The sequence below is a fragment of the Lissotriton helveticus genome, chromosome 10 (genome assembly GCF_964261635.1).
Source record: "Lissotriton helveticus chromosome 10, aLisHel1.1, whole genome shotgun sequence".
NCBI lineage: Eukaryota > Metazoa > Chordata > Amphibia > Caudata > Salamandridae > Lissotriton > Lissotriton helveticus.
In genome coordinates this window covers 181,669,197-181,684,886 of record NC_136071.1, presented here as the reverse complement: position 1 = coordinate 181,684,886, position 15,690 = coordinate 181,669,197, and the positions used below count along the sequence as shown (strand labels likewise).

The following is a 15,690-nucleotide window of genomic DNA, read 5'->3' as shown; positions in this document are numbered from 1 at the left end:
TGTTTAAATCTGATGTGAAAGGTAATTCTTTATGAAAGTATTTGCCACAGACACTATTTGCCACAGAGACTGGTCTACGCCCTCAAGGTTAGATGTTTGAATTCATTGGGTTCACATTAATATGCCAGTTGATCATTGAGCTGCCCGATAGACCTAACTAGTGTGAGCATCCATAGACAGTTCAGTCTTCATTGTGTCCAATTCAAGTGCAATTGAAAGGATTGTGGATACTTTTCATATTGTACATGAAGAATAGTTATGCTCTTGATAAATTGTACATGAAGAATAGTTATCCTCTTGATAAAGAGAGTTGTATGACCTTATTTAGAATAAAAAGATTTCAGGATTTTCTGCTACTTTAGAATTTGGTAATTTAATACTGGTTAGCAAAACATCTTGGATGCTTCCACTTCCAACCTAGTCTGTTAGCACAGTAAGTATGCATGATAGTTTGTAGACCATGTCTTGTTCACAATACATTATCAGAATGCTTACCCCATTGATGGAATTTCATTCCCTTATACTGAAAATTATAGTTAAACAGATTGGGATGTATGTAATATTCTGATGGTGCAATGGACCATAAATGATGCATTTATATATGTCTGAGCATGATATGCAAATACCAAAGTAAGCACATACTTGAATAAGCCATAGCCTATGAAATAGGCCTTACCTCTGATACCATAAAGCTGTAGACCCTTTACACTGTTTGAGACGATGCATACAAATGTACTGCAGGTCTCTAGAGCATTGAGTCATTGAAGACCAGAGAGCGGCAGAGGACTATGAAGAGAGGTATAATCCTGCATTTGTCATTTACTGTGGCACAATCTGCAGGGGGAATTTTACACAGCTCCAGTTTCTTTCTCTGCCTTTGCAAATGAATAAAATCAACTGGACCCATCCAAGGGATATTCAGTGACTGCAGATACTTTTGACTAATTGCACAGCTCCTGTTGTCCTTCTTTTTTTAGTTACTGCTGTGGCAATGCACTGTCAAACATGGACAGTGAAAAGAAGCATAAGCTGCAGAGAGCTTTAGAGGAGGGATTATGGAAAATGGTGGACGGCGGGTGGGGGTGGCGTTGGATTAAACTCCCTCTGTCTCCTGAGAGGGTTTTATATTTTAACTCATTCCATCTTCAAGGGCAGGAATGTGTAATAGCCTTACCGTTCAACGTGGTGGTCATTATGGCCCATTGAAGTTTGTCAGATGTATTTCGCCCTTGCCTTTGGCTCGGACTAATAATGTTGCGGCTGGTTTTTAATGGCCCTTATGCGGCTGCTGACAGCTTTTAGGCTACATTAGTCCCCCTATGGTTGAAATGTTGTTCTGGGTATTCAGTACTGTAAAAATAACTTAATTGCTAAACATTCCAAAGATATGTTGTCTGGAACAAATCCTCTAGTATGGAGGCATTCATTTAGGAGGAGAAAAGTCAGATTTTTTTTTTAATAATACTAAATCATGCAAGATCAAATGCATAACCAGTTATAGCAGCAGTATCATAAAGACATTTGTGGATTAACCTACTTCGCAATAATCATAAACTTTTTATATGTGCAACATACATTGACATGGTTGCTCAAAAAAGTTAATGTTTTGTAAGGTTCTACAGGAGCTGCTGGCCCCAGACTGTTTACCATTCACCTCATTGATGCCAACACAGACAACCTACCTAAAGCTCATACCTGGTAAGCTTAAATTAATTTTCCACATGATTTGCCTAATTTCATTTTCATGTACCTTTGTCATAAGTCTCCTCATCCTAACCGTATTTGACGATGTTTGTCCAACAGTATACGATCTTGTAGTTATCAGTGGTACAGTCATCCCCTGAGGGTTGACCTGTCCTTTTTCCATTAATTTGAGTCCTACAGGCCTGCTAAAGGTTACATTTATAGCGACCTCTAAATAGCCAAACCATAGAATATTAGGAGGGTTTATTTTATTTTTTACTTCACTGTAAATTTGTACATATGTATTTTATGCCATTTTAATATTTACAAGATATGGTGTAGAGTGGATGGCTTGACCTTCTAAATTAATTGTAAAGAGTCATTATATTCCAAGATAATTGTCAGTTGACAATCATAGTATGCACTAGACCATAATGGGTTACTTTTTTTGCAACTTATTTTAATTCGATTTTCTGATAGATTAGTCTAACTGCAGATGCCTCACCTTTTCAGTGTTCCTCAGATTTCAAACTGATTCCCTAAACTTATAAGCAATACCTCTGTGCGCCTGTTGGTGGTGATGTGCAGCTTCTTGACAGCATTCTTCTGCTCTAAAATTGATGCTTGGAACTGCTTTTAGGTAGCACTCACGCACCACCAAATGCGGATATGTTGCTACCTCTGATCTGTTCATGAGATCTTTATCTCCTACAAATTATTGAAAATCCATTGTGCAAGAGAAAATGTCACCTCCCTTGTAGGGACTGTCACAAGATCCCCATCTGGTTTGCTTGTGGTGCCTAGGGTTGGAGCACGGCTCAGGTGCATCAAGTTACTGCACTTTGATGAATCCCAAGGTTGTTGAGACTGATGTGTTCTAACTCACTAAACATCGAAAGATACTACGCCATGACCAATTGATGGGAAGGTCCTGTTGGCGTGGCTGTTTATCATCTCTGTCAATGTCTTTTGGTTAATCAAAGGGTGTCAGTGTGCCTCGCAGTCTTTCTTCAGAAGCTGTTCCCTTTCAGAGATGGTTCCAACCCATCTCCTTAAGCAACCAGAGTTTTCTTGCAAGGGACGCAAGTGATAACTTCGAGCAAGTGGGAGCTACAGATTGTACAAGGAGTTATGCCTTACCATTTCTTACTCCCAATCTCCTCACCCCCTGCCCCCCCCCCCCCCATTCCCTCCATGGCCCCTGCCTTCCCACACATGGAATGACTGATGGATGACCATCTCTCACTTTTGCAGCAGGAAGTGCTGGCCTTTCTGGCCAAAAGAGCAATAGAGAAGGCGTTGGCATCGGAATTAGGCCTTGGTTGTTAACACCTGTTGCTTTCTGGTGCTGAAAAATGACAGATACCTTCGACTTATTTTGGACCTTTGCCTTCTCCATGCCTTCCTGGGGAAAGGCAAGATCAAGATACTTGCCCAGCTTTTGTCTGCCCTTTACCCTAGAGACAGGATGGTAGCTTTTAGACCTGAAGGATGTGTATTTCCACGTCCCCGTCCTGCGGGACCACAAATGCTATCTTCGAATCACAGTGGGGCAGGAGCATTTCCAGTTCGCTCTGCTCTCATTTGGAGTCACTAGATTATCTTTGGTGTTCACAAAAGTTATGGTAGTGGTTTGTGTGCATCTTTGTAGGTCAGGGGTTCCAGTGTTCCCCCTACCTCAACAACTGACTGTTGAATGACCCCTAGGCAGTTGCCACCCACTTCCAGACTATGCTAACCTCCTAATTCTTTGGGATCCTCTATAAACAAAGTCACACCTGACTGGTTCACAGATGCTCCCCTATATCAGAACCATTCTGGACATGGTGCGCATTCATACTACCCCCCTCCCTCAGAGCCAGACAGTCCAGGACATTCCGGCTATGATCCTGACGTTTCAGCCTCTGTCCTGGATCTCAGTGAGGATGGCTCTGAAGCTGCTGGGGCTAATGGCCTTCAGCATTCTGCTAGTAAAGCACACCAAGTGACACATGCAGGCACTGCAGTGGGATCCGAAGTCAGTGGGCATAGGATCAGGAAGGCTTCTCTGATCTCGTCCAGATTTCAGAAGAGAATGCAATCGACGTGCAGTGCTGGGTGCTGGACCACAATTTGTTCCGTGGAAGACCTCTGTCTCTCCCCACCCAGGGCTTACATTGGTGACTGATGCATTGTTTGGGTTAGGGCTGCCACTTGGAAGACATGAAGATCAGACCTCTGGTCTCCACCATAAGCCTGGTTCCACATCAACCTTCTGGAGCTGCGAGGTATCCACTTGACATTGAAGGCCTTCCTCCAGTGCATCAGAGATGGTGGTACAGGTATTCATGGACAACACCTCCACCATATGGTATTGCAAATTATCGTGCGGGGTGGGGTCATGAACCCTTGCCAGGCAACACTATGACTCAGGAAAGGACTGGAACACCAGAGGATTTTCCTGAATAGTATATAATTTGGCGTGATGTCTAAATGCCAGGACAGACAAACTCAGCAGCTGACACTTAGTGGATCACAGTGGCATTTGCATCCTGAGGTGGCGCAAGGTCTCTTCCGCAATGTCTCAATCTTTTTGCCCTGCTGAGAGCACGAAATGTAGCAGCTCAGCGCATAGGAATTTATAAGTTCTGTGTGTCACAGACACTCATTCTGACTGCAGTGGAACTTGGGACACCTGTATCACTTTCTGCCAGGACCTGTCCTGCATGAGTTCTGAAGAAAGTTAGGACCAACCGGGCCCAAGTCATTCTACTGTCATGGATTGCCCTGGAGCCAGAATTTGTGAGCATGAGCATCTGTCCTCCCATCAGCAACTTCGTGAGGACTGTCCGCTGTTTGTGGGATTTGTAGAATTTGCTAGAGCGAAGGGCAAGGCAGAAGAACACCATCTCATATTAGATTGTGCTCTGCATTTAAATCTGCTATGCATTGACCCAGACGGCTTGCTGGCTCATCCCACAAGAGCCAAGGCTATCACTGCACTGGCACGCGGAGTGCTTGTTTTACACATTTTCAAGGCTGCTATGCGGGCGTCACTTTCGTTTCAGGATCAGAGTGACTCAAAACATTTAGCCGACACAGGTATTATACAGCACATTCTAATACACTGTGATCCTTTGCATCAAAGAAAACCCCTCAAATAGACGTTCCCCTCTTTTCGCACCGAATATCCTCTGCCCATTGCTTTACCTCAACTTCTCTAAGCCCCACCCATCCCATCCCATTGGGGAAGATCATATCTCCCACTGCTTCCTTAGTGTCCAAAACAGCTTTAACTTCTCTATAAGTCCTATGTGGAATGATTATTCTACTTAAGAACCCTCAATTTAGGGGGTGCATAATGCTTTCATCTCCTGTCTTTCGTTTAATATTGCAGTTTGTCATAAAAAAACAGTCCCTATTTTCAGGCACTGCAGCAGATACACTTCATTATCATTGTATCCCAGAGTCTTGATTTATTCTCAGTCTGGTAAATCCTCAGTAACCCTCTAAAGATGCAGACAGGATTTTAACTCCACTCCACCTAAGGCCCCTCCACCTTAAGGAAAGGTCTCCATAGCCTACATTTTCTACTTAACGTCTTGTTGAAAGGGGGAATTATATCAGCAGTGGAACCTGCTGTTCTCTAAAGCTATAGTACTGATTCACATGCTTTCTCTTTCAAACCTGCTAGGTGTATTAGCATACACTTTCAGAGCTCAGAGGCTGCTCCTCTACCGTTTTCCTGTGGTAATTGCTGCAGTGCCTGCTTCTAAATGAATTGAAGGGCAAACCATGCAGATGATTCTTATTGATGATAGTTTTGGATAGCAGGGTAAATACTTTGTTCCCCCTTTCATTACATCCTGGTTAAGGAGACTGACTCTCATTGAGCACAAATACTCTCTTCAATCCTTGGATTTGAACATCTCCGTGCAGTTTGGAAGTGACCCAGCTGAATGTCTACATGGACTTATTGGATGCTACCACTTCACTCCCTGTACATGCTTCACGATTGTCCTGAAGTTGGATGAAGCCTTTATCAAAAACCTGGGACCTTTGTATACAGTGCTGAGCCAGATCCAGAAGTTCCAATAGCCGAAAACAATACTGGAGAACATATAGGCCCCCCCCCCCCTATGCTGACAGACTACCAATTAGCAATGTGCAGAGGCGTCAGCAACTGGTATCTTAAGTGTCCGTGCAACCATGGTGACCGTGCTGGTGTTAGGGGGAGAGTGGCATGGTGATGGGCATCATCAGTCTCTTACATAGATTGGAGGTTTCAACTGTTTTGGGACTCCTTGATTTTAGCCCCAGTCATGGCACTAGTTTCCCTAGTGGGAATCTTGCTACCACTTCACAATGGCAACTTTTGGCACTCAGAAAAAGGACCTCTGTTCAGGATGCATATGTAGTGAGGGTCTATCACAAATGTCCGTTCAGCTCTCAATGGGACTTTCAGAAAAATCTTTGCCTTAATCAGGCATCTTCATGCCTAACTGTGTAAATTATTATGAAAGTAATGGAATGTCTTGTTCATCTAATGCTGATTGCATGTTTCCATGCAATGTCAGTACTCTACTCAAGTGGTTCTCAAAGCAGAGATTGCAGTCTGCAGAAACTGGGATTATCAAGTGGCTGTATTTTACGATGTGGTGAAACACAAACAATATCTGTTGAGAGGCACTTTGCAGACCCTGTGCTAACTGACAATACCAACTGATGCCTCCAAGATAGACTGGAAAAGTGACACACTTGAGGGAATCTCAAGATCATTGATCATTGGTCTGTAAACGGATGCATAACTATACATTACTTTGAAAAAGTAGAAAAAGATTCCCTATTTCAGCCAGCCTTCTCAGCAAAGGTCGGAGATATTGGTGGCCGACACTACATTTATTTACCCAAAACATTAAGGGAGACAAAGTCAAATCCTTTGGCACAAATGGTGCAATGGATTGGCGCTGTACACTACAAACATAGTACAAATTCTTGGCATTTCTCTGCCAGCAGAAAAGAATATTTTGTTGACTCGCTAAGCAGATGAACAAGAGTTACTTATGCATCAGAACTGTATCAATCGTTTATAGACCAAATACTTACTCAATGGGAATGGACCAAGTACAAAGATAATTCGACACTGAAACATCTAGCACCAACATGTGCCACCAACTCATGTGCACTTATGTGTAGCTGAGTAAGAAGTATCTAATAGTTCCACATCAAATAAATCCACAGCAAATGCAAGTCTGACATCCATGTCCCAAGTTACTGAAATTGACAGCCTGGCTTTTGAAGACTTGAAGCTTGATCTTTTAACGGTTTTGTAAAAGTATGACATTCTTATGGAGGCTCGAAGGCTATCCGTACAAACATGTTAGTCAGCAAAACTGAGACGATTTAACACCGGTGTGAAGTGCATTTGTCTGTACTATAGGTGTACACGAAGAGTGCCAAACAATCCTCTCTCTTTTGTATTCTCGTCATTCGTACTTTTCTTAATTATGAAAAATGGTCTCCACTAAAACAAAATTAAAATTTTTATTAGCCTGGTTATTATTGCCTTTTTTGGAGTCTGTGCATGTGTCTTCTTTGAATTTTTTGACTTTAAAAGTAATATTTTTGTGGCAATTGCTTCTCTTTACACAAAGCAGTTTGAATTTAACTCAATTATATGACAGTCGATCAAGTGCTAGTTTCATCCTCCATTTACATACCAGCTAATTTCACCTATTCATATAAACAAAACTAATCAGTTGTCTGTTTTTAAGGCTCAACGTCTGCATCCAAAAGGGTGTCAATACTTCGAATGCCTCATATAGTCTCCTTTGTATGAGTCCAACCAGAATCTATATGCTGGACAAAACAATTTTTGGCAGTGCAGGATTCAGAGATGCTGGGGAAAGCAGTAGCAAAAAGAACCAGCATAGACTGTGTCCATAGGGCCAGGTTTAATGCGCGAATGCTTGCTGCATTATAAAAGTGGAGGGAGAAACACTAGAAGAAGCCAGCAAAACAGGATGCACAGCTGTGGGTTTAAAGCACGACCTAAAAAAATGCTGGAGGGCTTGGCTTTACAAATCAATTACAATATTCTGTAGCTGGAAAGGCATTAAGAGAAAGATCGGGAGTGAACTCTGAAAAAAGCGGCTTCTCTAGCTTTCATAGGAAACTTCACATTGCCTGATATATGTACATTTGGTACATGATCCTCACTTCCTACTATAAGCATTACTATGTGGATATTCTGTGACAGTGTTGACATTTGTTTGCTACTCATACTTCACACCCACCACCCTAGATGGGGTACTACATATCAGTCGATGCACAGCACATGAATAGGTTGACTCTTCAAAACAAATCCGTTATTTAACTGTAAAATGTTTCACTGGATTTCTTCTAGATTTGTGACACACCTTTCTGCCCTAAATGATGAGTAGTAGTGCATGACATTAATTGTTAATTATATTCATACATTCATCCTTGTGTGGAAGAGTCGGGCAAAAAATCTGAAAATGGCAACTTAATTGTGGAGCATTGGGGGAATATGGTCAATGACATCTTGAGACTTGCAGAAAGAATCTGGGGATGTGTTTAGACCACAACTATCCATGGAAACCCAAGCTAAAAAACTTTCAGCTACCTGCTTTCGGCATACTTAGTATGATCCGTAAGATCATACATCTTATCCCAGAACAGGCACGGAGAACTATGATCGAGGCTTTGGTGATCTCCGGCGTGGACAATGGCACCTCCCTGTATTTGGGTCTCCCAAAATAAGTGGTCAATACACTGCAGGTGGCCCAAAACACGGCAGCTAGGCTGAAGATACCAAGACAAGAGTTAGTGAGGACCTCTGAAAAAACTGCACTGGCTGCCTGTTCAATCGAGGATTAGATTCAAAGTCCTCTGCTTAGCCCATCTGCTCTGCTAAATACCCTCATTTTGCAGCGTGAATCTTTCTGGATTCACTATGCTGTGCATTATTCCGCGGTCTTGTGGTTGGGTCCGGATTCGTAGTCTTTTCTTTTTTTTTTTTTTTTTTTTCTTAGCCCAGGTGGGCGTCGGCGTCACACCCCCTTGGGTGTATTTCCGGTGACGTCTGCAAGCTTCCTGCGGAAGCTCCCACTCTTGGGCGCCATCTTCAGATTCTTTTTTTCCGCGGTCGGGTCTGGATCGTTCCCGTTTGGGCTCCAGACATTTTTGGAGAAAGAAGAAAGAAAATACAGAAAAGACGAGGAGAAGTCATCTGAAGACTCCAGGGGACTTCATCGACGAAAAGTCAGCAAGGATAAGGCGTTTTCCATCGAGATCCTCGACGACCGTCGACTAACACGCGACCAGAGAGGCCCTGGACGCTCGATGATGGACAACACGCCGTTCAAGTTCTGCCGTAACTGCCACCACAAGTACGCGCAGAAGGACCAGCACCCGGTATGCAACCTTTGCCTACCGGTGAACCACGAAAGCGGAGACTGCAACGCCTGTTCCGCCTTCGCCCCGAAGACCCTTCGTGTGAGAGAGGCGCAGAGGGTAGCACACGCCGCCCTGCAGGGGAAGGCCCCGACTCCGTCACTCTACGAGCTGGGGATGTCCTCCGAGGAAGAAGACAACGCTGCCGCCGAAGACGACAGCTACACCGTTGTAGAGACTGATTACACGAAGACTTCTGACAAGGTAGGAGACTCTTCGGCCCCCAAGAACCCGAGAGACTGAGTCTAGAAAAATCGAGGGCAAGACCCCGAAAGCGCTGACACCAAAAAAGGCGGCGTCCGCGACTACTCCCAGGCCCAGCGGATCCTCCGAGAAGGAGTCCCCGGCGCCGAGAGCTGCTGATCAGCAGAAAACGTCGAAAATCGTCCCCGAAAAGGATCGATCGACTCCGAGGGAGAAAGACCCAAAACTGACGACGACGACCAGAGACCCAAAATCCGGGTCGACGTCGAAAACTTCGACACCGAAAGGCACGGCGACGAGCCATCCGCCGAAAAGAGCGGCCGACCCATCCGACGCGGAACACGCGGCCGAGATGGAGAAGAAGAGAAGGCGCCTCGAGGCAGAAATGGAGAACATCATGCAGCGGAAGAAAGATTTCGACGCAAAGATGAAAGCCTTCACGATCCCTCACAAGACCAAGCCACCGGTGGTGGAGGCGGTCGAGGAGGAAGAGGAGATCGCCGAAGTCGCCGAGGAACAAGACCAGGACGTCGAGGTGATCGACGACCAGGAGGAGTACGAGAATCCCTACGATAGTTACAACTATGGGGAGGAAGAGGATGGCAGGACGGACACAGAGTCTGCACCCTCTGACCTTCAGGAGGTAGATTACATCGATGTCGACACCGACAGCCCGGAGGAGGTGGTCGACACTTACCCCTCGAGGCCCTCGCCGCCGGACGACATCGGGGCCTACAACTCGGTGATACAATCTGCCGCAGCAGCTTTCAAGCTCAACGAAGAGAAGCAGAAAGCAGACTTCCTTCTAGAAACATTGCTCCCAACACAAATGAGGAGCCAATTCCTTCCAATGCTCGAAAGCGTCTTGGCTCAGGGGAAGGAAGCATTCAGGGAGCCCGCAACATGCAAGGCAGTAACTCCCAGAACTGAGAAAAAGTACAAACATGCCACAAAGGACCCGGCCTACATTCAGGGCACGGTCTCCGCAGACTCCATTATCACGGCCACAGCAAGGAGGAGGGTTAACGTACCCACTACCTCGGGACCGCCACCGGATAAGGAGAGCAAAAGGATGGATCTGGTGGGCAGAAGGATCGAACGGAATCCCGCGACCCACTGGCGCATGGCTAATTCCAACGCCCTGATAAACAGGCACATGTACCAGATCATGGAGGGGCTGGGGCAGTTGGTGAAGGACCTGCCCCAGGATGCCAGGCAGAAGGCCGAAAAGCTGGTTGAAGAGGGAAAGAACGCAGCTAATTCTTGCCTTAAGACGGCCCTGGATGGGGCAGACACAGCCAGCAGGCTCATGATGATGGGTGTCACGGAAAGGAGGCACGCCTGGCTCAGGATCTCAGGTTTCAAACCGGAGGTGCAACACAGCATCCTGAACACACCGTTCAACGGCAACACGCTTTTCGGAACAACAGTTGATGAAACGCTCAGTCAACTGAAAAAGATAACGAAACAGCAAGATCCATGGGAGCATTGCAGTTCAGAGGGAACAAGAGGGGCACCCCGTCACGGAGGCCCGGCGGGAGAGGCGGAAACCAGCCAGGTATATCACACCAGGCTTTCCAGCAAACGCACCAGGCAGACTCGCAGGCTCAGCATGGTCAGCAGAAGCAGTCCTGGCAGTACCAACAAAGAGGCCAGTCCTTTCGAGGGAGAAACGGACGGGGACAAAATAGGAGAGGAGGGCAGCAGCCCACCTCTAAGTGACTTCAAAAAACTCTGTGTGCCCGCCCACAAAAAAGATCCCAGGGGGCAGCACGTGCAGATGGGTCAAGACAAACTAGACACCTACGACCACATGACACCAGTGGGAGGAAGATTAAGATTTTACCTCCGAGAGTGGAGGGAAATCACATCAGACAAATGGATCCTCAACATTATCCAATTCGGATACTGCATAGAGTTGGAGGGGAGGCCAACATGCAGAAAACCAAAAAGAAAAACACTAGCGAGCAAGCAGCTGCAGTGTCTTCAGGAGGAGGCAAAGGAACTCCTGCGGAAGCAGGCCATAGAACGGGTACCCTTCAAGGAAAGAAACACAGGAATATACTCAACGTACTTCCTGGTACCAAAGGTAGACGAGACAATGAGACCCATTCTAGACTTACGGTTCCTGAACAAATTCATAAGAACGCAAAAATTCAAAATGACCTCCCTGCAAGAGGTGCTCCCACAATTGCAGACCGGGGACTTCATGGCACAATAGACCTCAAAGACGCCTACCTGCACATCCCAATGAACAGAAAGCACAAACACATGCTCAGGTTCACCATTGGAGAAAGCCACTACCAGTTCACGACACTGGCCTTCGGACTAAAATCAGCACCAAGAGTTTTCACAAAGTGCCTCGCAGCAGTCGCAGCGCACCTACGAAGGCAAGGTATACACTTATACCCTTACCTGGACGACTGGCTGGTGAAAGCAAACTCATACCAGAAATGCAAGCAGCACGCACATACAGTGACGAGCACGCTCATAAGCCTGGGGTTCTCCATCCATTGGAAAAAATAATCAATGGAGCCGGAACAGGTCAAAATCTTCCTGGGAGCACAGATCAACACCTTACAGGGCAAGGTGTTCCCCAGCGAGAAGAGGGCGAGGGCGCTGGTGAAGGAAACTCGCCTCTACCGGAAGGGACAAGCTCGGACAGTGAGGACTGCGAGCAAGATCATGGGCATGATGGCATCATGCATCCACCTGGTTCCAAATGTACGACTCCACATGAGACCCATTCAAGAATGGCTACAGGAGCAATGGTCACAAGCTACAGGCGGTTGGGAGGATCTAGTGGTTGTAACGCACGCAGTGCAGAAGGAGATGGCATGGTGGACCATGGAGAACATAACAAGGGGAAAGCCTCTAACGCCCCCAACGCCAACAGTGACCATCACCACAGACGCATATCTGAAGGGATGGGGCGCTCACATGGAGGAGCTCAAGGTGAGGGGACTGTGGACGACAACAGATGCGGCAAAGCACATCAATTACCTAGAACTGAAGACAATCTTCCTTGCACTGAAAGCCTTTCAAACAAGACTGTACAAACACAAGGTATTGATGCAAACAGACAACACCACTGCGATGTTCTACATCAACAAGCAGGGGCGCACACAGTCAGCACCGCTTTCAACGCTGGCGCAGGAGATATGGAGATGGGCCATCCCTCTCAAGATAGACCTGCTAGCCATACACCTACCAGGGAAGGACAACATACAAGCCGATTGGCTCAGCAGGCAGACATCGGCATCCCACGAGTGGGAGCTCAATGCTCAGGAGACAAGGTACCTGTTCGACAGGTGGGGGACACCATCGGTGGACCTGTTTGCCACACGCCAGAATGCAAAATGCCAAAACTTCGCATCCAGGCAGCCCGAGGAGGGGTCACTGGGGAATGCCCTATGGATAGATTGGTCGGGGACATTTGCTTACGCCTTTCCCCCGATACCACTGATGCACAGAGTGCTGAGCAAGTGCAGAGCGAGCAACATGACACTGATACTGGTCGCACCACAGTGGGCGAGGCAGACATGGTACTCGCAGAACGGAGAGGTACTACATCCAGAGCCAGAGAGCATGAGCCTAGTGGCGTGGCTCCTGAGGACATAGAGTTCGCACATTTGAGACTACCAGAAAGCACCCTGAGGGTACTTCGGGAGGCACGAAGGCCCAGCACTCGAAAGTGCTACGTTGCGAAATGAAAAAGATTCACAATATGGTGCAGACAGGAAAGACTCCACAATAAAATGAAGAGGGACTCCACAGTGCTGAGGTACCTGACGCACTTGCTGGAGAAGAACCTTAGCTCATCCTAGTTCACTTGGCAGCGATAGTCGCCTACACAAGGGGAGAAACGTGCAGGAGCTTCTTCACATCACAAGTGGTGAAGAGATTCCTAGAAGGAGCGAAAAGGATCGCACCACCCAAGCGGGTGCCGCCACCTGCATGGAACTTGAACACAGTCCTAACGGAACTCATGAAGGAGCACTTTGAACCACTTCACAAGGTCTCCCTAAAGATGCTAACTATGAAAACAGCCTTCCTGGTTGCAATAACGTCCTTACGCAGAGTAAGCGAGCTTCAAGCGCTGACGCTACAAGAACCCTACATACAAATACACAACAATAGAGTTGTGATGAGGACTGACCCACACTTCATGCCGAAGGTGGTATCCAAATTTCACATGAACCAGTCTATACAGATACCGAGTTTTTTCCAACAACTAGCGCAGAGCGAGCTCTGCACACCCTGGACGCCAGAAGGGCAGTCATGCACTACATTGAAAGGACAAAGGGACACAGGAAAACAAAACAGTTTTTTGTGTCATTCGCAAACAGCTTCATGGGGAAAGCAGTAACCAAAAAGACCATTGCACGATGGATCGCACAGACAATTCAACTCTGCCACAAGCGTGCAGGACAAGAACTGGCAGAGGGGACACGTGCCCACTCCACCAGGAAGAAGGGCGCTACAATAGCCTTCCTGGCTAACACACCCATAGAGGACATATGCCTGGCGGCAACATGGGCTTCGGTGCACACGTTCACGAAGCACTACTGTGTGGACATACAAATGAACAAGGAAGCTCAAGTGGGACAGAAGGTGCTACAGCACATATTCAACACCCAACGCTCATCTTCCACTCAGCCGCCACAGAGATGAGAAACCGCTACAAAATCTATGCACAGCATAGTGAATCCAGAAAGATTCAAGCTGCAAAACGAATAGTTTTCTTACCTGTCGGTGTAGTTTTGCAGCTTGAAGATCTTTCTGGATTCACTAGCGAACCCACCCACCTCCGCCAGAAAGATGAGGCTGGAGAGAGAAGAGGTGGTTAACTAAAGAAAGGACTTTGAAAGTACAAGGCGGTAAATACAAACTAAATAGAACATTGCCATTACTTCGGAAACGAAAGAAACACGGAAAAAAAGAACCCGAAGATGGCGCCCAAGAGTGGGAGCTTCCGCAGGAAGCATGCCGACGTCACCGGAAATACACCCAAGGGGGTGTGACGCCGACGCCCACCTGGGCTAAGAAAAAAAAACAAAAAAACAAAGAAAAGACTACGAATCCGGACCCAACCACAAGACCGCGGAATAATGCACAGCATAGTGAATCCAGAAAGATCTTCAAGCTGCAAAACTACACCGACAGGTAAGAAAACTATTCGTTTCCCCATATGTCCCTAATAGGGGTCTTCGTCTGACCTCCTCATGAATACACTAAGGATAAAGAGATCAAGAAGGGTAGGTAGATCCTTCTCATACCTGGTCCCAAAGCTCTGGAACTCAATGACCAAAGAACTGAGACTGCTGAAAGCTAAACGTAGTTTCAGGAAAAAACTTAAGACTTGGCTGGTCCCATGATTTTTCTTCCTTACCTCCTTGCCTCCTCTCCTCGTTGCTGGGAAGGCCTTGGGCACCCATGCACTTTACATATCCCCCAAACATAAACAAACAGACGTCCTTTATGGATGATACCCAAAAAGCTTTTTTAGATGTTTTGCACAATGAAACAAGTAGGTTGTGAAATACTGCTTAGTATGAGAGTTGAGAATAGGCTTACGTTTCAAAACTATTTTTACAGGTAAGTAACCGGTTTTGTTTAAGCTCACAGTTATTGATGGAATAGGGAGTGAAGGTATGTTTTATATTTCACCCTAGACCCTAAACTAACCTTGACAAACCACATAAAGAACTCGGCAAAAAGTGCTTTCTTCAACCTCAGACTGCTGAACAAAATCAAACCTTTCATTCCAAACAAGGATCTTAAACTTGCCACACAATCTCTAGTTCTATCCAGACTGGACTATGGGAATTCAATCCTTACAGGTATCCCCAAATCACACTTGGCGCCACTAAAAACAACACTACATGCGGCAGCAAGAATGATCACAGGATGCAAAAAATTCGACCACATCTCCCCAGCACTTAAAGAACTCGAATGGCTCCCGGTGGAAATGCGTAGCACCTTCAGAACGGCCTGCCTAACCCACAAGGCCCTCCACACCGGTAAACCAGAATACCTGGCAACCAAGCTCAAAAAAGCAGGCCAAAGCAGATATCTGAGAAGCTCCAACTCCCTGCTGCTCATCCTTCCAAAAACCAGAAAGAAGAAAACTGCGGACTGCTCCTTCACTGGAAATGCCCCCAAAATATGGAACTCTATCCCTCCGCATATCAGAACTCTACCGTCCTATGCGGAATTCAAGAACCAACTCAAATCCTTGTTCCTCATCCGCTCCCTAGGTCCCAGATAACTAAGATCTCCTACTGAACTATGTGTTATCTATGTATCCTTTTACCAAAAGTCCCACTTTACGAACTTTCCCTCCCC

At 46.3% G+C, this 15,690-nt stretch overlaps 1 protein-coding gene across 2 annotated transcripts in view; it reads left to right on the top strand.

Annotated features, from left to right (window-relative positions):
• The window catches only part of SMURF1 (SMAD specific E3 ubiquitin protein ligase 1), a 300,045-nt gene that overhangs the window by 272,156 nt on the left and 12,199 nt on the right, over positions 1-15,690 (top strand). For both annotated transcript variants that reach the window (XM_078665048.1, XM_078665047.1), the window contains one exon: positions 1,614-1,698. In XM_078665048.1, coding sequence (XP_078521174.1) covers positions 1,614-1,698 — 85 coding nt within the window. The remainder of the gene's footprint in view (positions 1-1,613; positions 1,699-15,690) is intronic.